We start from the raw sequence: 22291 nt of genomic DNA on the forward strand, positions 1-22291 counted from the left end.
TCGTTGGGGGGGGTCAGCCAAAAGACACCCCGACTTTGTTTTCGTGGACACGCAATAAAAAGACCATTTATTTTTAACGTGTGGGCTCCTTCTGCTGGGTATGGGTCGGGCTCCCCCGGCTGGGGGCCTCCGGGGTCGACATCTGGCTTTGTTGCTTCTCCCCTTTTGCTTTGGGGTTGGGGTAGGGATCGCATGCTACCCGTAGGCGTGTTTGCGCTTTACTTGTAGGGTTCCTGACTCCTTACCCAAAGCTGCTGTAACTACTTAGGACAGTAACTGCCACCACGGGGCACGGAGAGCGCATTTGGGAATGCAGGCGAGGGCACGGGCACAACGCTACTTACAGAGGCTTTAACCTCGGAGAGCCGACAACGGGCCTCAGTGTCCAAGGGCAGGGACGTGGGCAGGAAAGGAGACGTGTTTGTTTGCTGGGGTTTCTCCTGGAAAGCTGCTTGCTTAGTGGCATGCGAGCTCACAGTACTCAAATGCCTCATCGCTTCTGGGTCTAATCCAGCCCCTTACCTGGCTATATTGTTGCCTATCTCCAGGTTTTCTGCGGGGCTGGGGGTGTTTCATAATCTTCAAAGTTGACATACGTATATATATATATTTTTTAAAGATTTCGTACACCCAATGTGGGGCTCGAACTTACAACCCCGAGATCGAGTCACATGCTCTACTGACTGAGCCAGCCAGGTGCCCCAAAGTTTACATGTATTTTTTATTTTATTTATCGACTTATTTTTAAGAGAGAGAGAGCACAAGCCAGGGAGCGGCAGGCGGTGGGGAGGGAGGGAGAATGTTAAGCAGGCTCCACGCTCAGCATGGAGCCCGAATCAGGGCTCAGTCCCACGACTGTGGGATCATGACCTGAGCCGAAATCGGGAATCGGACGTTCAACTGACTGAGCCAGCCAGGTGCCTTTACATGTAGTTTTTAAAGCAAGTGCTAAGGAGCCGGAGGGCAGCAGACTGCGTGAGGCCCCGCATCCTGGTTCTGCATGCCAGCTGAGGAGGGAGGCGCAAGGGGTGGGGGTGGGGGGTGGTCCGGCAAGCACTCCAAGCGCTCAGGTGGCAAGCAGAGTCCCTGGCACGGGTCCCCGACGGGTGGGGCCCTGGCATCAGTCCCTCACCTCTGACCAGCTCCTTGCTTGGGCAGTAGGACTCGGCCAGGCCTACCTCCCTGGGCACAGCACCCGCGGGCCCCTATTTATGGTACACGATGAACTTGGGTCAGGGCTGGAACTGGGACCCCCCCCTACCCCGTGCTCCTGACCATTTCTTTTTCCTGCATGCTAGTGTTTCTCCCACGTGTGTGTGTGTGTGTGTGTGTGTGTGTGTGTGTGTTTTCCTAAAGTAACACGTGCATTTAGAATTTAGGGAACAAAATGAAAGAAATGAATGGCTTCTCATTTTCTCGCCACCCCCACAGCTCAGCCTCCCTTGTTTGCTCCAAGCCACTCCCACCCCGGCTCACCCCCACCCCTGCTCCCCACCCCTCCCCCCCAGGGCCCAGCCACTTTCGGGGAGGACTCCCCAGGCTCCCTGCCTCTGCCCCTTACCGTCCACCTAGACCCGGCTGCTCTGGGGTGGGCGGTGGGCACGGACACGAGACAGTGCCTCCTTCCTGATGACGAAGGGGCCTGATGATCAGATCAGTGAGCCCATGTCAGGTCGCCAGTGCACCAAGACCCCAGAGGGGCACAGTGATGCAACTCGTCTCACCCACTGATCCCCAGTCAGGTGTGTTGAGAGGAGGGACTGACCCTGCCTGGGAGGGCAGCTACCCCACGGGCACTTGGCACCCAGGCAGAGACGCAAGTGAAGCCTAGCGGACCCAACATAGGGCCTGGGGGAGTGGCGAGCTTGATGCGGTGACACTCTGGAGTGGCTGGGGCAGAGTGAAGGCACAGCGGGAGGCGAAGGGGAGCTGAGCTTGAGACATCCCAAGGAAAGGACAGAGACGGGGCATGGCTTCTGGACGTGATGGCCCTCTATAGGCCTCTATCTGGTGCGGGAAAGGGGGCGACAAGGTGTGCTTGGCAACCACTGTGGTTTCTTGGATGCGAGAAGAGAGGAGAGGGAGGAAACGGTCCTACCCATGTGACGCAGTCTCCCCCTTTCCATTCATTTCTTCCCCGAGGTGACCTGCATTCACCCCCCTGTGGCCAGGTGGAGGATTGCTGAGGACTCTCACAGTCCCTAGAGAGCTCCCCCTTTGAGCCTCCTGCCCTAGGGCTCAGAGACACCCCTGTCACATGCAGTCTCGATAGCTTGGGAGGATACTGGGCCTTCCCCAGGACTCCACTTCAAGCCTGGCCCCCTGCCCCAGGGCTCTGTGGGTCCCCGTGGACTCCCACACCTTTCCCAGTGCCCTGAAGGTGCCGGGCCTCCACGTGCTATTGTGCCCCATCCCTAGCAGGCACCCGAGTGCTCTCTACTGCTCTGGGGGCCCTGATCCTAAGGCTGTTGATGGCTCCATGGGGACCTGCTGGAGCACTGAGCTTCAAGGTCTCTACTTAGTGCTCTCTAGGACTCTGGGACTACCTCTGGGAAAGCTCCCACGGGCCCCCGTCCTGAAGTTACCTAGGGCTCCGGAGTCGCCCCACCAGGGCAGCTGGGGTTCCAGGATTCCAACTCCCAACAGCTCAGGTCATCCTCCTTCCCCCTCCAAGGGCTTGCGAGGTGGCCAGGGGCACGGTAGGGGGACAGGAGCTGCCCTCGGTCCAGGGCACAGCGGCTGTGCTGGTACAGGGATGTCAGCCCCGCTGGAAAGGAGAGGCCCCGGCAGGCAGTGGCTGCCAGACGGGGCACAGCAGCATCCCAGGACAGGGACAGAGAGGAGGGCCCTACAAACGTGGTCTGCAAGGAGGGCCCCTGAATGTCCAGGGGAAGAGGAGGACCGCACTGGAACAACATAGGACTGGGCCTGCCTTGACACACCCACTGGACAGAGGCCAGCAGCTACGGCTAGAGAGGGCAGTGGCCAGGCCACTTGGTCCCAGTGCCTCCACGTGCATATACTACCCCAGGCCTTAAGACCCTAACAGATGGGAAAGTCGCACCACCTCCTCACTGTTCTGGAAACTGGCGGCGGCCCTGCCACCCTAGGCGCCCGGTGGCCAGTCCCGGGCGACACCGCCCTCTCAAGGCCCCACCACTTCTGCGGGGCATGCTGGCCAGGGTCCCCACAGGACAGCTCCAGAGCTGGGCTGAGCTGAGGAGGAGCCCCTGTCCCTCCCTGGATGCCACATCCTGTCCAGGCAGCTGTGACAGACGCAGGGAAGCAAGGGCGAAAGATGCCAGCCTGGGGGTGGGGAACAAGCCCCGGGGGGAAGGCTCCGCACGGAGGCTACAGGACAGACCCGGCCCTGCCCAGGCAGGGGGCAGAAGGGAGCAGGACTGGGGCTCCATCCCTGCAGAGGGCTCTGGGGTAGGACGGGCGCATGGCACCATGGCACCGGGACTCCGTCCCACGAGCGGCAAGCGCGCTGGGACCCGGTGCACTGGCAGAGTCCCGGCAGGACACCCCGGCCGCTAGGTGCTAGGAGGAGACAGGGAGGGGCAAGGCCCGGGCCCGCCACCGGGCTCACACACAGGGTGTGGAGGCCTGGTCACCTGCCCGGAGCCAGCGGGGACGGTGGCCCAGCCCCGCCGCACCCGCACCAGCGCCCAGGCCTTGCCTGCCAGGCGGGGCGCCAGGAGCAGAGGAGCGGTCCCCGCCACACGGCGACCGCAGGCTGGCCCCATCTCATCTTCTAAGTGTAGGGACGGGACCGCTGGCCACCCCAGTGGGGAGCAGCACGCCCCCCGCCCCCCATCCTTGGGGTCCTGTCCGCTCTGAGTCCAGGCAGCGCAGGGCAGGGGGAAGCTGACCAGCCCCACCCCACAGCCAGCCTCCAGCCGGCCCCAGCCACACCTCTGCACCTGGCCCTGCCTGTCGCCCTTCTGCCCCATCGCCCGCCGCCCCCCATCCCCCCCAGAGAGGCTGGAAGGGGACTGGGGTGAGGAAAGGGGGGCACCCGGCCCCTCAGGGTGGGTGGGGCTGCCGCTCACCGGAGCCAGCGAGGGAGTCCCAGCACCTCTTAGTCCGGGGCCCCTTAGGATTCTGTGGGCCCACCCCAGCGCGGGTGGCCACGCCCCGCTCCAGGGCATAGGGCCAAGGTGCTCCAGGGCAGCCCCGGCCACGGAACCCCGGCGGAACCAAGGGAAAGAGGATGGGGTGGCCGCTAAGACAGGGCCCGCGAGCACGCAGAGCGGAGCGACAGGTGCCCGCCACAGGCACCTCCCGTGCGCTCAGTGCTCTGCAGCTCTGGACGGTCTCCTCCCGCTCCCGCTCGGGTGGGTGTGGGGGAGTGGGCCCATGGCAAGTGCAGACGGGTCCCCCAGAGGGTGGGGTCTCCTCCTCCCGGGCAGGTGCATCCAGGGGAGGGCGGTCCCCAGCTGGGGCCGCTGTGCCGTGCGGCTCAGAGGTGGGGCTGGCTTCCGCCGCCTCTAGCGCTCCCCACGGGCTCCCCGCGGGCCGGGCCGTGTCTCTCAGCAGGCCTCCAGGAGCCCAGCCGGGCCACTGGCGGCGGCGGCGGGGGCGGGGCTGAGCAAACCACTGAGCCACGCGTGGGGTGGGGGGTTGCCCTTGAGCCGGCACACCTGCTGAGGACCGGCGGGCACAGACGTCCTCGGGCAGAGACGGTGAGGTGCAGGGATGGGCACCGAAGGTGGGTGGGCAGGTGAGCGGGCGCAGGATCTGGCTGCCGGGGGGGCTGCGCCCACCCACAGGGCCGGCCACCAGGGGGAGCGCCTGCGCGGCCCCGTGAGGGAAAGGGAAGACTCCGCGCCCCTCCCCGCCCGCCGCCGCCGCCGCCGCCGCCGCCGCCGCCGCCGCCGCCGCCGCCAGGGGCAGGAGGCCTCCGAGGGAAGGCCGCCGGGAGAAGCCGGGCCCTCCTTGCTGTTCCTCCTGCCGGGGCGGGGCCGAGGGACGGGAGAGCCGTTCAGCTCAGACACACGCCAGGGGGCTGGCGACGACGCCGGTCAGATGGCCCCGGCGTGTGGGGCCGCACCGGGCCTGTGGGTCTCCGGGGGGCCGTCTTCAGGACCAAGCCACCCGACACGCTGGCCGGGGGATGTCCCCAGGAGCCACGACCACGGTCCCCGAGGTCAGGCCCAGCAAGCAACGCCCTGGCCTCTGCTGCTGCTCCCGGGACACGGCCCGGCTGCCCCGAGACCCTCTGTCCTCGGGTTCAAAAAGCACACGGCGGCCGCCCGCCCCCCCACCCCCCCACGGTGCCAGGAGCTGCACCCCGGGCCCTGGCCCTGCGCGGCAGCAACGGCCAACGGCAAAGGTCCGGCCCACAGAACCGGCGTGACGCACAGAGCTCGGGAGCATGTCAGAGCGTGTCAGAGCGAACTCATCTCTGAGGCCCAGCCAGGAAGGACGGGGTGGGCACTTCCCCAGGGAAACCAGATGCTGCTGGCCTCCTGTGGCCACAGTGGGAGCTCCTTCCTGAATTGACAGCTGCACCCCGCCCCTCCCCCACCGCAAGCCGGTGCCTGCCACCACCCGGGCCACCAGAGTCCAGCACGGGGCCACCCGGCTACCCGAACCATCACTGAGGAGGGGCCCACTCCTCTCCACTCCCTGCCCTCACCCGCTTGCCAGCCGCCCGGCGGAGGGCAGGGGGCAGAGGGGGGGGCACGCCTGTGTGCGGAGAGAGGTCACCCCTGCCTGCCTCACGGGGCAGCTGCCCCCGGCCCCGGGGAGGGAGAGGACGCGGGGGCAGGACTGAGGCGCCCGGGCGGGAGCACCGGCGGTCCGGAGCCTCCTGCTCTCAGGCCTGGGCAGGACTCAGCACGCTGGCAACGGTGCTGACCGGCTGCCGTGACGACAGACAGCTGCCCGCCCCGGTGCCGGGACGGCCGCCAGGGCTGCACGCTGCCCCGCAAAGGGCAGAAAGCGCCCCTCTTGGGCTGCGTGGGCCGCCCGGGAACCCGGTCCCATATTCTTCTTCCTGTCTCTGGCTCTTTGTGCGTTTTGTCTGCAAGCCTTTAAAGACGAAGAGCCGGGGCGCCTGGGTGGCGCAGTCGGTTAAGCGTCCGACTTCAGCCAGGTCACAATCTCGCGGTCCGGGAGTTCGAGCCCCGCGTCGGGCTCTGGGCTGATGGCTCGGAGCCTGGAGCCTGTTTCCGATTCTGTGTCTCCCTCTCTCTCTGCCCCTCCCCCGTTCATGCTCTGTCTCTCTCTGTCCCAAAAATAAATAAACATAGAAAAAAAAAAAATAAAAAAAAAAAGTTTTAAAAAAAATAAAGACGAAGAGCCACCCTCTGCCCATACAAACGCGGGCCCTGCCTGCCTTGGTCCGCGGGCCGGAACGTGCCACCCCCCCTTTAGACAAAGGACGTGTTCCTGAGGGGCCCTGTGAGACCAGGACGCCCGCACCCAGGTTCAGGAGCCAGGACGCTCCTCCTGCGTCGTCCCCTCCAGCACCGCTCCAGGTGGACCCGTGTGACCTAGAAGGACACAGCAGAGGGGAGGGAACAGGAGCACAGACATGAAGTTGTAAAACGGCTGAGGCTTCGATCTCGATCTCGGGGCCCCTCTCTTCTCTCTCTCCCCCCCTCTGCCCCCTCGCTCTCTGTCTCTTTCCGTCTCCCGTCTGTCACATCGCTGGCTCTGGGAAGCCCTGCCCTGTGCTGCCCTATGGAGGGGCCCCACGGGGGAGGCACCGAGGCCCCGCCACAGCCACGGGAGCCAGCTTGGACGCAGGGCCCGCCCGACAGGCAGACCGGGTGGCTTGGGCCCTAGCTGATGCCTGGACTGCGGCCTGTGAGCCACCTTGAGCCAGAGCCCCCCAACCGAGCCCTCTAGGAGCCTGTCCTCAGACAGTGTGGAGGTCAGATCACAGGGATTAGTGGTGGCAGGGGTACGTCGGGGTAACTCAGTGTGCAGCAATGGGTGAGGAATACACGGTAGCGGTCCAGCAGGGAAGCGCCACGACCCGGTAGCTGGGGGCGGGGGGAGCAGGGAGGACGAGAGGCAGAGGCTAGTCCGTTTGATCCCACGGCCACAACACGCTCGTGTGCCACGTCGCAGAGCCACTCAGGTATTTACGTGGAGAAAGCCTCTCTGAGTAAGTCTGGAGCAAAGGAACCCACGAGAAACCCCGGAAGCCATTAGGAAGAGCCTGGAAAGCCCGATGACACAGAACCCAAACGCGTCTGCCTGGCCCGAACAAACCCAAAACCACAGTCAAGAGACAAGTGACAGCGCAGCTCGGGGAAAGATTAGCAAGACGTGACTCAGGCCTCGTAGCATTACCCTATAGAGAGAGCTTGAAGCGGTCCAGCAGGAAAAGCGCCAAGACCCGGGAGCTAGAGGCAGGGGGCGCGAGCAGGGAGAAGGAAAGGCAGAGGCCACACCCTTTGACCCCACGGCCAGAACACGCTCACGCTCGTGCGCCGCCGCCTTGCAGAGCTGCTCATTCTGGAGACAAATGGCGGCCGGTGCCGGGCACTGCACTGCCCCCACCAGCCGGGGACAAGCCACCGCGGAGTCAAACAAACAGCGACCACCAAAGAGACCGGCCCTAGTGGGTGGGTGGCGGTCGTGGCGCCGGGTGCCGGGCAGCTCCGGGCGGCGGCACCGCCGGGGACCTGGGAGGCCATGTTGCTGGAGAAAGGCAGTGGCTTCCCAGCAGCCAGAGGGCCGACGGCACCCACGGACCAGACGACTGGCAGGGCCGGTCCCGGGCAGACGACCCCCTTTCCCGTCTGCACGCTCCCCCCAAATCCACGTTCTCGGTCTCAGGGCCCAGGGTCCTCCCCCGGCCCCGAGCTCAGGGTGCGGCTCTGTCCTCTGCCTCATCCAAGGGTTCTTTGCATCCCCACTGCCGGGCCCCACTCTGATCTCCGCCCCTCTCTCTCCTACGTGTCCGGACCTATCCGCTCCGGTCTGGGACTTGCCGGGCGCCTGTACAAACCCGACAGACACCTTCTCCCCGCCCGGGCTGTGGACGGTGCCCTCCAGACAAACCGGGGCAGGAAACGCTGACTGCCCCTCGATGGGAAGTCCCCGGGTCCTCGAGGGCTAGCAGCCTCCTGGCGTTTCCCAGGCCCGTGGGGACCCGGCCAAGGGGCCATGCCCAGGTAGGGAGGGCACGGGGCACGCACACACCTAGGAGCGAGTCTCAGGTCTCCGCAGCAGTGCTCCTCACAGAGGGGGTCCCAGACCCGTGGTGGTGGCAGCAGCGTCAGCCCGGAGCTTGTTAGAGTCACAAGTTCTCAGGCCCCACCGCAGATCTGCAAGATCGGAGACTCCGGGGTGGAGTCCGGCGTCGCGAGGTTGAACAAGCCCTCCCGGTGTTCCCACGCGGCCGTCCAGCCTGAGAACCACGGGGACGGATGGTTCCTGATGGCACCCACTTGTAGAGAAGCCACGAGCTTTCTCTGCCTCTGCGGGGCCGCCCTTGCTTGTGACCTCCCCAGGTGACAGGCAGGGACAACCACAGCCGGTCCTGGAGAACAGGGTGACTCGGGCAGGACTCTCTCCCAGGGGGGGCCACACCTGTCCAGTGGCGTGGGAAAGACTGTGTTACCTTCCTGCCGTCCTCACCTGCAGGAGCCTGGAGAGCTCCCCTGGCCAACACCACACTCGCGGGTACGGGCACCAGCTCTGCCCACCTTTTCCCGGGTACCGGGTACTAGGCCTGTGTGTGTGTGTGTGGAGGTGGGATCCATGCTTTACAGAGAACTGTCCCAGACGCACTCAGGGTCGCTGGAACACACAGCGCGCCGGGCAAGGAAGGGGTGGAGGCGGGGGGGGGGGGGGGGGGGGGGGCGGGGGTGCCGCGATCCGGTCCCCGGGAGGCTGGATGCGCCCCGGACCGCACAGCAAGGCCGCTCTCCGAGGCCAGGGCGGGGAGGGGCTGCAGACGCGGTGACTATGCCCTTGGTCATCCCGGTGGGGCCGCCGCCCCCTTCTCCCCTCACTAGGCCCCCGGGGGCCCCGATACACTGGCCCTGGCCGTCTAGAGGGCCAGACACCGTCAGGTCGGCCTCGCCCCGGCGGAACGCACAGGTCCCCAGGCCTCGGGGAACGGAGACTCTGGCAGGGGCCAGGACCCGGAGAGGCGGGGGGCGGAGCCCAGGGACGGAGGGCGGAGCCCAGGGACGGAGGGCGGTGTCCAGAAGGCCGGGGCGTCGTCCGGGCACGCCGCGCCCACCCTCACCGCCCCGGCACCGGTCTCCTCCTGTCCCTCAGCGCGCCACAGGAAGCCCCGCCCCACAGGTCGCGGGGCACCGCCTTCCTGCCCACCCCTTCCGGCTAGCTCCGCCAATGCCCCAGCTCGGCTCAGGACGGGGCCGCTCCCAGGCCGCCCGCGGAAGCCCCGGCCCCGCGGCCTGACGGACGTGTCCCCTGCCCAATCAAAACAAGCCGGTCGCCTGCGCGCCCCTCTGGGCTCGGCTCCCGCGCGCTCCTTTCTAGCGGTCGGGCCCGGTGGGCCGCGCGACGCCTAGACGTCCCGGCGGGACGAGCGGGACGTCTGCGTGCAGAGTCGCGCAAGTCGTCGTGTCCGTCCACGCCAAGCCCTGCTTGTGTGCTTTCGGCTGGAACTTGGATCTTGAAGTGACGGACCTCACGGGGAGTTCCGGAGAAGCGCCAGGGCGCCTCCCGCAGTTCCCTGGGACCGGCAGGGTGCGCATCTAGTGCAATCGCACACCCGGCTTTGGCATTGCTGCCGTCCGAGAGCTGCTCCGTGTGTGCCGCACCCGCGTGTGCGGCCGCGCGTAGCTCTGCACTTTCGCCACGCGTGTAGATTCAGGCGACTCCCACGGGCATCCGCGTCCAGTTGGTTCCCTCCCAAGGACCCCTCCTGTTAACCTTTCGTAACCACAGCCTCCTCCCCTCTGCTCCCTCCCACCCCGCGACCACCAGTGTTGTGTGCTCGCTCGTGTACAAGTTGGTCATTTGAGCACTTCGGTCAATGGAACCATGATGCGGTATGCACTAGGTCTCAGTCACTCCGGGTGGGCTTTTTTCCCTTCACTCTCATAATGCCCTTGAGATCCATCCGGATGGTTGCGTGTATCCATAGTCAGTTCTTCCTTCGTATCGCTAGCTACGGTCCTTGGTGTGGATCGACCGGTTGCTTCAAACGTTCACCCGCTGAAGGACACGCTGCTCGTCCCCAGCCCTAGGCTGCTGCAGATACCCCCGCTATGGACATTCACGTACGTGTTTTCGCGTGATCCTAAGCTTCTGTTTCTTTGGCCTAAATGCCCAAGAGTGCAATTGCTGGGTCCTATGGACATGGATGTTTAGCTTTAAATATTTCATTTAATTTTAGGGTATTTATTTAAGTAATCTCTGTACCGAACGTGGGGCTCCAACCCACCACCCCAGGATCAAGGGTTGCACGCTCTTCCCACCGAGCCAGCCAGGCGCCCCTGGATGTTTAGTTCTCCTAAAGGGAGAAACTGCCCACTTGCGGTCCACCCTGGCTGTTATCATTTTCCATCAGCACCCTGCACAGTTTTAGAGCGCATCATCGAACATTTTTACAAAGCAACATTATATCAAGCAAGATTGTTAACAATTTTGTCTCTCTCTTCTACATATAGTCTTCTAATGCAATCACCAACATAGTCATTTACAGAGTTTTACAAAGCATATACCCTGGGGCGGGGGTGGGGGGCGGGCAGGGAAAAACAAAAATGAATAAAAATAAAAAGCATACATCCTATATATTTAATTGTGATTTTCTCTTACTTACTTACTTAGCAATAGGTCTTTGAAAACCTTCCATGTCCCTAAACAAATGTCTAGCTCATTTCTCTTCTGGCTGCGTGGTATCTGATGCATGTACTGTATGTATGTACTATACGCAGGTACTATAATTTACATAATGAATCCCCAACTGGATGGTACGTTTACCTTTCCTCTTCTCTCTGCCATTGGCATTAGCACCGCAAGTACCAACTGTGAACGTGTGTCAGCCTCCCTCTAGGATAATTACCTCTAAGCGAAATTGACAGGCCAAAACCTATGGGCGTTTGAAATGTCAATAGATACTAAGAGATGGCCTTCCCGACCGAAAGACCCCACTGGTGGTACACTAGGGCTGTTAGTTCTTTGTTACCTATGTTGCAAATATTTTGCCCCCAGTATGTCTTTTGTCTTCAAGGACAAGGCTTGCCGGTTTGGGCAGTCGAGAAGGTATACATTTTTTTTTTTTAAGTTTTTATTTTACTTTTATTTTTAATTACTTATTTTCTTTGAAAAATTTTAACGCGATTTATTTCTGAGAGACAGAGACAGAGACCAAGCAGGGGAGGGGCAGAGAGAGAGAGGGAGACACACAACCTGAAGCAGGCTCCAGGCTCGGAGCTGTCGGCCCAGAGCCCCACACGGGTCGAACCCACGAATCGTGAGTGAGATGGTGACCTGAGCCGAAGTCGGACGCTTCCCCGACCGAGCCACCCAGGCACCCCAATTTTTAATTATTTTCCATGTTTGTTTATTTTTGAGAGAGAGGGAGAACGCGAGTGGGGGAGGGGCAGAGAGAGGGAGTCAAGAGGATCCAAACCGGACTCTATGCTGACAGCACAGAGCCCCATGTGGGGCTAGAACTCACAAACCGTGAGATCATGACCTGAACCCAAGTCGGAGGCTTACCCGAATGAGCCACCCAGGCGCCCCTAAAGTTTTTGTTTTTAAGTCATCTCTACACCCCGCCCCCCTTGGGGCTCCAACTTCAAACCCTGAGGTCAGGAGTCACATGCTCTACAGACCGAGCCAGCCAGGCGCCCCAAAGTTACACATTTTTATACCACCAAGGGTATTAAACTGTCAATTGGCGATTTCTGGGTTGCGTATGGTGGGCACGAAGGCCTCCTCCCACGTGTGATGACAGTAAGGAGACCCGGGGTGGCATTGATGAGCCTGTTGCCAAGTCCTCGGTGACCCGGGCTGGTAGGTTGACCCGCTGGGCCAATGGCTGTGGCCCTGGGCGCCGGTCACATGATGCAGGGCTGCCTAGGCTGGGGGCTGGGGGCTGGGGGCGGTGCCACTCTGACAGCCAGCCCCTGCCCTCCAGGGATGCCAGTCCAGTTTGGGAGAAAGACCAGCGAATACGGAATGAGAAACACGCATAGGTGGCGCGCGGGTAAGCAAGAGAAATCCCGGGGAAGAGGACGCAGAGCAAATGCAAAGTCAGGGGTGGGTGAGCAGGGATGCGCTAGGGCCGTGGGGAGGAGCTCCCGGGGTGGGGAGGAGCTCCCGGGGTGGGGTTCCCAGGTGCCAGGAGCAAATGGCTTTCAGAAGGTCAGAGGGCAGAACCGAGACCCCACCTAAAACCCGTGTTGGTGAAGGGTGACCCCCGCGGGACAAAGGCAGGATGGTGCTATAAGGAGAAGTGGGTCTGAGGGAGCGGGGACGAACGCCCCCCTGACTCCAGTCCTAGCAGCCGCGAACAGGGAGGGGCTGCCTTCCCCCGACCCCTAGCTGCAGGCTGAGAGAGGAACTGCTCCCCCTGCATCGTCGTGGTACTGCTGGGCTCCGGGCCGGCCGAGCACATCCACCCTCCCTGGAAGGGTAGAGCTACCACCCCAGGCTTCCGGCCCAGGACCCCCAGAGGCCCAGCGGGACACGCGTCAGCAACCTCGACATGAAGACACGGCCCACCTTGGTGGAGAATCGGCAGGCCTGTCGAAGACAGGACTGGCCCTGTGGACCTTCCCAGGGTGCAACTCTCAGAGGCCAGAGGACATCGTTTGCGGTCATGGCATTGCGAGCTTGCGGTGTGCCTCGGGCGTGATCCCCATTCACGGCTGTGCCATCCCGCAGCCCTAGCAGCCTGTTCGAGGCGTGATCCCCATTCACGGCTTCTTCCGCGCCACTAGCTGGCAAGTGGCCCAGGCGGGGTGTGGATCAAGGACGTCGGGCTCAAGCCAGATCCCCTTCTGTGGGGCTGTGCTCTACGGCGCGGCTCGCTCCCTCACTTGGAGGTCCCCGGGGAACGTGTGGCACACTCAGCATGTCCTGGAGGCTTGAGAGGTGAGCCCAGGTGGCCATCCCCCACGGAAGCCTCCTCGGGCCAGCACACAGCAAAGGGGGCAGGGTGAGAAAGAGAGCCGCCTTCCCCTCTTGTGCTTAACTGGGGTGGGGCGGGGGGGGGGACTTCAAAACCCAGACTGGCATTACCTTTGATTTCTCAGGAGATCAGAGAGCGGCGCTCGTGGATATCTACGCGTTGTTTGCGTTATTGTGATAGAAAGCTACTCCACCTCCCCAAGTCTTCAATGGCCTGTGAGACACAACAAAATAAAAACACAGAAGAGGGAATCAAACAGATAAGAATAATTTTAAAAGCCCAGGCACGGGGCACCTGGGCGGCTCACTCACTAGAGCACGCAACTCTGTGTCTCGGGGTTGCGAGTTCCAGCCCCGCGCTGGGCACACAGAGGTTCCTTAAAAGAAAAAAAAAAAAAAAAGCACCCAGTCAATTTTGAAAAAGAACGGTCGAAGTCGGGCGCCTGGGTGGCTAAGTCTGTTAAGTGTCTGACTTTGGCTCAGGTCATGATCTCTCGGTTCGTGAGTTCGAGCCCGACGTCGGGCTTTGTGCTGACGGCTCAGAGCCTGGAGCATAGATTCTGTGTCTCCCTCTCTCTCTGCCCCTCCCCTGCTCGCGCTCTTTCTCGGTCTCTCTATAATAGACATGAAAAAGCGTAGGAGTAACAAAACATAGCCTTTGGAATAAAATCCGTCAACAGACGGATGAAACCCCAAACAGATGCCACTGAAGAAAGAATTACTGACCTGGAAGATGGTCCTCAGAAATCATCTCCTGCCCCATATCCCCTCGTGGTGGATAAGGTTGCTTCCGCCTTCCCTGAGAAATTGTGGCAGCCCCTCCTCAGAGATCCAGGCTCTGCCTCTTCCAGGCCCCTCATCCTGGCGTCTAGGTGTCTGCTCAGCCCCACCTCTTCCCCGCTTCCCCTCGCCTTAGGGACGGCAGCTTTCTGCCATACGATCTGTTTCTTCAGCCCTCCGGGCCCTGAGCCACCGAATGCTCGTATTCGATTTCGTCTGCTGAGAAACCGTGTCTATTTCTCGTCTCCTTCTCCTGCCCGACTGCTACAGAGTCGGACCTGGGAGTGGTCTCAGAAGAGGGGCCCGCCAAGTGGGGATGTGGGGATGGGTGTGGTCGCGCCCTTGGGCCCCAGGGCAGGGCTCGGGCTCCCTGCCAATGGGAACTGGGCGCGTACGTAGCACCCGTGCTCTGCGGGGACCTCTTCCTTCATCAGGCTGTCACCCGCAGTGAACCGGGATGAAGGGCCACCTGCGGGAAGCCCTGAGGAGCCGGCGTGGCTGCTGTACCGTCACGGCGGTAAGGACGGCTCTGAAGACTGGTGTGGTGATCCCGGAGCGCGCAGAGAAAACAATGGCAACTTTAGTTCCTTACCTCTCAGCTCCAGTCACAGCACGACACGCACGGAACTCCCCCGACAGCCCTAAAAATTGCCTTCCTTCCGTACCTGCAAGGGTTCCTCGTGGTGAAGATTAAACACAAGTTTATCGGCGCGGGTTACAGAATCCCAAAGTCCACTGAATTCCCAGCCTCTCTGTGTTTCTCGTGTGAAAGGTATGGCCGTGGTTGGAGGAGTGTGGCCCGGAAACCTGGAACTGGGACGTCTGCTCGGCCTCAGTCGAAGCTGAGAGTCGGGATGCCATCAGCCCCTCCGAGCACCCCCATAGTGGTTCACGTAGCTGCCCCGTGTCTAAGGGACCGGTGTCCCATCGCTAGAGGAATGTGTCATTCTCTCGTGTGGGCTTGGTCCCTTGTAATGCAATTCACGTTGTCCTTGAGATCCTGTGCAACATGCCCCTTGCCATTCAGCCCATACGTAGGGTGCAGTCACAGTATGCCCCACGGCTAAGTCTGAACCATGAGGAAATAGCTCACGTGTCAAAACAATTCCCAGATGTAACTGGTATCTAACAGATTAATCCTATGTGAACATTTGTGGGAATGGATTCTCAGGCTACCAGGCTAAGGAGGTGAGCTAACGCACTCACTGGGGTAGATTCACTGACAGGGATGCACTTACTAAATGTTACTGAAGGAATGTGGAGCACTTGTAGCTGGTAAGAAATACAGGCCCGTGCTTGTTTGGTTGACTGAACTTGGACTCACTGGTGGCCTGTAGTTGATCGGTTTCAATGCCAGGACTCTCTTGGCATGAGGTGGAGAAGGGAATCTAAAGTGTTACGAGAAAAAGAGAAAAAAACCCCAAGTGTTAGAGAGAGAACAACTTGGGAAGTGTTAGAGAGAGAAGATCACGTTGGATCCGAACACTCCACACCCTCTGTTCCACAGGATGGTCCAGAAGCAGCTCCTTTCAGTGAAGCTTTGAGAGAACCATTAGAGTAGAAACAGTTGCATCTTAGAAAAGCTCTGGAAAGATCACCATGGGGGCCCCTGGCTGGCTCAGTTGATAAAGAATGCAACTGTCGACCTCTGGGTAGTTTACCACATTGGGTGTGGAGCCTTGTTAAAAAAAAAAAAAAAAAAAAAGATCAGGCGCCTGGATAGCCCAGTCAGTTAAGTATCCGACACTTGATTTTGGCTTAGGTCAGGATCTTCAAGGTTCGTACATTCGAGCCCTGCGTTGGGTTCCATGCTGACAGCGCAGAGCCTCCTTGAGATTCTCTCTTTCTCTGTCTGGCCCTCCCCTGTGTTCTCTCTTCTCTCTCTCTCTTTTTATATATATATATATATATATATATATATATATATATATATATGAAATTTATTGAGAAATTGGTTTCCATACAACACCCAGTGCTCATCCAAAAAGGTGCCCTCCTCAATACCCATCACCCACCCTCCCCTCCCTCCCACCCCCCATCAACCCTCAGTTTGTTCTCAGTTTTTAACAGTCTCTTATGCTTTGGTTCTCTCCCACTCTAACCTCTTTTTTTTTTTTTCCTTCCCCTCCCCCATGGGTTCCTGTTAAGTTTCTCAGGATCCACATAAGAGTGAAACCATATGGTATCTGTCTTTCTCTGTATGGCTTATTTCACTTAGCATTACACTCTCCAGTTCCATCCACGTTGCTACAAAAGGCCATATTTCATTTTTTCTCATTGCCACGTAGTATTCCATTGTGTATATAAACCACAATTTCTTTATCCATTCATCCGTTGATGGACATTTAGGCTCTTTCCATAATTGGGCTATTGTTGAGAGTGCTGCTATGAACATTGGGGTACAAGTGCCCCTATGCATCAGTACTCCTGTATCCCTTGGATAAATTCCTAGCAGTGCTATTGCTGGGTCATAGGATAGGTCTATTTTTAATTTTCTGAGGAACCTCCACACTGCTTTCCAGAGCGGCTGCACCAATTTGCATTCCCACCAACAGTGCAAGAGGGTTCCCGTTTCTCCACATCCTCTCCAGCATCTATAGTCTCCTGATTTGTTCATTTTGGCCACTCTGACTGGCGTGAGGTGATACCTGAGTGTGGTTTTGATTTGTATTTCCCTGATGAGGAGCGACGCTGAACATCTTTTCATGTGCCTGTTGGCCATCCAGATGTCTTCTTTAGAGAAGTGTCTATTCATGTTTTCTGCCCATTTCTTCACTGGGTTATTTGTTTTTCGGGTGTGGAGTTTGGTGAGCTCTTTATAGATTTTGGATACTAGCCCTTTGTCCGGCTTCCCAGGGGAGTTCTACCAGACGTTTAAAGCAGAGATAATACCTATCCTTCTCAAGCTATTCCAAGAAATAGAAAGGGAAGGAAAACTTCCAGAGTCATTCTATGAAGCCTGTATTACTTTGATTCCTAAACCAGATAGAGACCCAGTAAAAAAAGAGAACTACAGGCCAATATCCCTGATGAATATGGATGCAAAAATTCTCAATAAGATACTAGCAAATCGAATTCAATGGCATATAAAAAGAATTATTCACCATGATCAAGTGGGATTCATTCCTGGGATGCAGGGCTGGTTCAACATTCGCAAATCAATCAACGTGATACATCACATTAACAAAAAAAAAGAGAAGAACCATATGATCCTGTCAATCGATGCAGAAAAGGCCTTTGACAAAATCCAGCACCCTTTCTTAATAAAAACCCTTGAGAAAGTCGGGATAGAAGGAACATACTTAAAGATCATAAAAGCCATTTATGAAAAGCCCACAGCTAACATCATCCTCAACGGGGAAAAACTGAGAGCTTTTCCCCTGAGATCAGGAACACGACAGGGATGCCCACTCTCACCGCTGTTGTTTAACATAGTGCTGGAAGTTCTAGCATCAGCAATCAGACAACAAAAGGACATCAAAGGCGTCAAAATTGGCAAAGATGAAGTCTTCTCTCTTAAGAATAAACATTTTTGGGGCGCCTGGGTAGCTCAGTCAGTTAAGCGGCCGACTTCGGCTCAGGTCATGATCTCTCAGTCTGTGAGTTCGAGCCCCGCACCGGGCTCTGTGCTGACAGCTCGGAGCCTGGAGCCTGTTTCAGATTCTGTGTCTCTTTCTCTTTGACCCTCCCCCGTTCATGCTCTGTCTCTCTCTCTGTCTCAAAAATAAATAAACATTTAAAAAAAAATTAAAAATAAACATTTTTTAGAACAGAAAAAAGAAAATGAATGAAATAAAACAGGCCAAGTGCTACAGCATGTTTGATATATAGAACTCTAAATGCTCCAGGTATGGGAGCCAAAAATCTGGCTTGAGCTGCTCCAGTGGAGTCACAGACTCTCACCCAGTTTCGAGACCCAGAGTCCCTTCATGGACCGGGAGGTGGGTCCCCTGAGACACACACTGCACCATTGCTCCGGTGGAAACCACAAAGGGATCTGCAGGCCTGTACTCAAGTGACAGGTTGTCCCGGAGAACAGGTGTGCTTGAGCAAGCAGGCCTCCCTCCTAGGCAGGCCACACCTGTCAAGTGACATGGGAAAGGCTTTGTTACCTTTCTCCTGTCCCCGCCTCCAGAAGTGTGGACAGTTCTGGGATTTACTGAGATCGCTGGTAACTCAAGCACTAACTCTGCCCACCTCTCTTGGATCCTATTCTTGTTGGGGGGTTGGGGGGCTTATTGTGAACCATCTCAGGGGCACACTTTCGATGTGCTGGAACACAGTGGGCAGGGAAAGGAGTGTGTTGAGGAGGCGTGGGGGTGTGCCACAATCTGGGCCCTGGGAGGACGGAAGCGTCCAGAACTGCACCGCAAGGCTGCCCTCAAAGGCTAGGAGTGGGGGCACAGCCGGAGAAGGAATGACAGTGCTCCTTTGCCACCCTTGGTGCGGTTGTCGCCTCTGTCTCCAAGTCACCCTGGGGAGCATAACGTCTCTTTTCTCTGCCTGGTCAGGGTGGGCCCAAAGGTGTACACGGGGTCTACCACGCCCTGGATCATGAGGGAGGCTTCTCCTTGCCCTTTCTCCAGCGAGAGGGCGCAGCTCTGCCACTTGTCTTCGACGAACCGGGAAGCTGTGCATGGCTTACAGCAAAGGCAGCTCCGGAATCTTCGGTTAATGCGGGGGGCGGGGCGAGCCTCCCGCTCCGCCGACAAAGGGACGTGGACCTAGGCTCCAGCACAGCATGTGCCATGGGGTCCTGGAGCTCAGAGGGAAGCTCGGGGGGGGGGGGCGTATCCCAGCCCCGTGACCCCCGGGAACACGCAAGCAGCCACAGTAAGCCACACTCAGGGGTACTTTCCTTCTTTCAACCCCAGGAGTATAGGGCGTTCATAGTTACGGCAAAGCCTCGGGGAAGAGTGCTACGTCCAAGATGGCCGGCCGGAAACAGGCTTCTCGCGCCGATGTGGCGAGGCCAGATTGGCTAGCTGGCCCCCCGCATTTGAACGCTCAGCTGTGTCCCGGTTCAGTTCTGGAGCGGAGCCCCGCCCGCACGCAGGCGCACAAAACTGCTGCATCTATGGTTCGGAAGTGTGACAGAGCGTCCACCCGCTCTGGCCAGGACTCTATGGTTCCTATGCGCGAAGATCGGCCGCCTATATAAGGCATGCGCAGGCGTGGGAGCGCCTCTTTTCCTTCGGCGCGGTGAGTAGTCGTGGTTCTGGAGTTGTGCGTTGTCCTTGCTTGGTCTCTGTCCCGATTTGAGGCCTGTCCGCGTCTTCTGTTCCGACTTTGTCTGTTTCGTTGCAGCCACTGAAGATCTTGGTGTCGCCATGGGCCGCCGCCCCGCCCGGTGGTGAGTGCCAAATCCGTGCAATTTCGCTGATGTGAAAAATGGAGGGAGAACTGTATTTCAACGCTAAAATTAACCGTGGGGTGGGGCCTCCGGGGCACCTTTTCTATATTGCGAACGGACTCCACGTTTTCACTGATATTCCGGGTCGCTTGGGGACTTCGTTTACACTGTTTCTTTTAAAGTTCAGGCCTTTCTTAAGCGTTTCTTCTGTTTTGTTGGGGTGCCAGATTTACCTTGGCCTGCATGTGCTCCGCCACTTACGGGCTGAAATCGACGGCCGCCTTACATCTAGTCTCCGTCCTGGAAATTAGCCACCTTTTCAGACTCGATACCCTCTCAGGGCCTTTGTGTGCCATCCCCATCTTATTTCCGGGCGACATGCCCGTTCGGCCTCGGTCGCCAAGGGCCGCCCTGACCAGAGGGCTCAGCCACCTCGTGTGCCCTGCAGGGGGCGTCAGAATCTTTTCACATGTGGTTTCCAAGGCGGATTTATTGCCACGTGCCCAAAAATCAGTGGCATGAATTATGTTACTAATTAGCAAGAAATTTGCAGTGCCTTTGAGATGTTTCTCTTATTTAACTGGAAAAGTGCCTTTCCACCTGTTGACCTTATAGGAAGCATGGAACCATAATAATACGGGGTTGAGGGAGATTTTTTGCTTCTATGTTTTCTGTATGAGTGTTCTCTAATTTTTGGTCACTTTGTTTTGACCGTGTTTTGCTTAGAGCCAAATTCCACGAGTGGAGACAGCTAGAGATTGAGATGTTGCCCCCGGTCCCCATTCCCTGCCCTCCTTTGGTCTTAATTTAAGGGAGTTCTCAAAGTGCTTATTGGGTTCACTTGTGAACTATAAACTTATTTCTCCCCTCCCCACAGTTACCGGTATTGTAAGAACAAGCCGTATCCAAAGTCTCGTTTCTGCAGAGGTGTCCCTGGTAAGTAGTGGGAGAGTTCCCAAACTGGTTTGGCTGCACTCAGTTGCCTCCGGTGCCCCTCCCCCACATACTTATCTCCATATTTTTCAGATGCCAAGATCCGAATTTTTGACCTGGGGCGTAAGAAGGCAAAAGTGGATGAGTTCCCACTGTGTGGCCACATGGTGTCAGATGAATACGAGCAGCTCTCCTCTGAAGGTGAGGCCGGATTCCTTGTTAATCCCATCCTTCCTAACTGCTCCCCTCCCCCACCAGACCCAGAACAAACTGCACCAGATTCACCATTTAATCAAGAGTATCTGATGGCGAGCCTTTTTATGAAGTTCACCCAGTCGATACAGATGTACACTGAGGGCCAGGGACGGTTACAGTAAGTGGCTCTGTCCTATCTTGTCTCACTGCTGCCTCCCACCTGCCCCCAACCTAGCCCTGGAGGCTGCCCGAATTTGTGCCAACAAGTACATGGTGAAAAGCTGTGGCAAAGATGGTTTTCACATCCGGGTACGGCTCCACCCTTTCCATGTCATCCGTATCAACAAGATGTTGTCCTGTGCTGGAGCTGACAGGTGAGATGGGTCCTGGGTGTCTGTCTTTTGAGGGGTTTTCCCATAACTTGAGGCTTTTGTTTGCCTTGTTTTTTCCATCGGAACAAAGAGATGGTCTCTCGTACGGGACTCCCCCATAATAAAGCCAAGTTAAAGGTTCCCAAAACAAAAGGTATCACGACTAAGTCTTAGCCTCTGGGTGACAGGTGGAGGGAGGTGCTTCTGAGGGAGAGGCTTTAATCCTGATGATACCCATCTGCCAGCAAGCAGGTAGCTGAAGCAGCCACCAGTTGGAAGGCTTTCAGCTGAGCCCAATGACACCTTGTAGGGGCTGCTTAGTCTTTTCAGGTTTTCCATTTTCTGCAGCCAATTAAGCCGACTGTGCTCTTTCCCCATGGGGCCCAGTGTGCAATGGCTGCGAACAGCAGCCTCCTTGGTAGTGTATGCAGCCTGTTGGTTGTACGGGTTGCCCTAAGGGACCTTGGAGACAGTTTTGTTCCAGTGGACATTGAGGGTTGGCCTCATGCTTTCTCCAATTTAGGCTCCAGACAGGTATGCGGGGTGCCTTTGGAAAGCCCCAGGGCACAGTGGCCAGGGTCCACATTGGCCAAGTCATCATGTCCATCCGTACCAAGTTGCAGAACAAGGAGCATGTGATTGAGGCCCTACGTAGGGCCAAGTTCAAGTTCCCTGGCCGCCAGAAGGTAAGTTGTGCCGAAACCTTGGTCCTGCTTTACTTGCCCCGGTCAGTGTCCAGGTTTCCTAATTCCGTTATTTTCATCTTATCACAGATCCACATTTCCAAGAAGTGGGGCTTTACTAAGTTTAACGCGGACGAATTTGAAGACATGGTGGCTGAAAAGCGGCTCATCCCAGATGGCTGTGGGGTCAAATACATCCCTAATCGTGGCCCCTTGGACAAATGGCGGGCTCTGCACTCATGAGAACCTCAGCACTGCCCTTCCCCATTCATGCCCATCAATAAATCCTGCTTCCTGTCTATTTGTCTTTGCATCTGGATTCAATGGTGGTGGGCTGGGAGGGGGACTCTAGAGTCACTACCTTGTCTTTTCAGAAGAAGGTTGACGAGCTGGCCAAGGCCAGCAAGGAGACAAACCTAGCAACATGGCCTGGGACCAGCATCCTCTCAATTGTCCGGTTGGGACTTTGACTTGGAGCTGCCTAGATCAGAAGCTATCAGTTCAGGTTTTCCCTGCCAAGTTCATGCTGTGATCGGTCCAGTATAGTCCAGTGGATGCTGCCTTAGTAAAGTGCCTTGCCCAGTGATGAACTAGGGCTGGTGGCCTAAGGTTGACCTCTGGCTGCTTGTGGAATCTTTCCCCACGGGTCCCAGACCAGCAACATCACTGGAAACAGAAGTGAATCAGACCAGGCATGGTTCCAGCCATGTTTTAAGCAGCACTCGAGGAGACCCGGTCCTCCAGTTAGCCCTTGAATAGTTTTCCCGTGTTGGGAGTTGTCCAGCTTTGACCCACGCCATCCACCGCTCCTGTGGCCTCATTTCTGGGTCCCTCCTCACCACCCTGGCCAGTGTCCCCTGACCTCGAGCTCCCCCAGCTGAAACAGCCCAAAG

At 58.0% G+C, this 22291-nt stretch overlaps 1 protein-coding gene, 1 long non-coding RNA gene and 1 other non-coding gene across 7 annotated transcripts; 2 read left to right on the forward strand and 1 right to left on the reverse strand.

The window, feature by feature from the left end:
* Positions 1-11813: 11813 nt before the first annotated feature.
* Positions 11814-15394, reverse strand: LOC115507519. Of its 4 annotated transcripts, none has more exons than XR_003966682.1 (3): positions 14529-15394; positions 13195-13297; positions 11814-13081 (listed from the first exon to the last, which is right to left on the reverse strand). It is a non-coding gene; the product is annotated as an uncharacterized LOC115507519 (long non-coding RNA). The 4 variants fall into 4 exon arrangements; XR_003966679.1 differs by having other exon boundaries at positions 11814-13078; positions 14529-15387; XR_003966680.1 differs by having other exon boundaries at positions 11814-13039; positions 14529-14968.
* A 3677-nt stretch (positions 15395-19071) lies between these two features.
* Positions 19072-21695, forward strand: RPL10 (ribosomal protein L10). 2 transcript variants are annotated; one of them, XM_030305339.1, is made up of 6 exons: positions 19084-19216; positions 20094-20152; positions 20243-20350; positions 20580-20718; positions 21239-21401; positions 21489-21695. In XM_030305339.1, the coding sequence occupies exons 1-6, from the start codon at positions 19194-19196 to the stop codon at positions 21639-21641; spliced, it is 645 nt and encodes a 214-aa protein (XP_030161199.1). In that variant the 5' UTR covers positions 19084-19193; the 3' UTR covers positions 21642-21695. The 2 variants fall into 2 exon arrangements, with proteins under 2 accessions (XP_030161200.1, XP_030161199.1); XM_030305340.1 differs by lacking the exon at positions 21489-21695 and having other exon boundaries at positions 19072-19216; positions 21250-21358.
* On the forward strand, positions 21058-21190 carry LOC115507963. Its single transcript, XR_003966874.1, has one exon. It is a non-coding gene; the product is annotated as a small nucleolar RNA SNORA70 (small nucleolar RNA).
* Positions 21696-22291: the final 596 nt, after the last annotated feature.

The sequence above is a fragment of the Lynx canadensis genome, chromosome X (assembly GCF_007474595.2).
Source record: "Lynx canadensis isolate LIC74 chromosome X, mLynCan4.pri.v2, whole genome shotgun sequence".
Classification (NCBI taxonomy): Eukaryota; Metazoa; Chordata; class Mammalia; order Carnivora; family Felidae; genus Lynx; species Lynx canadensis.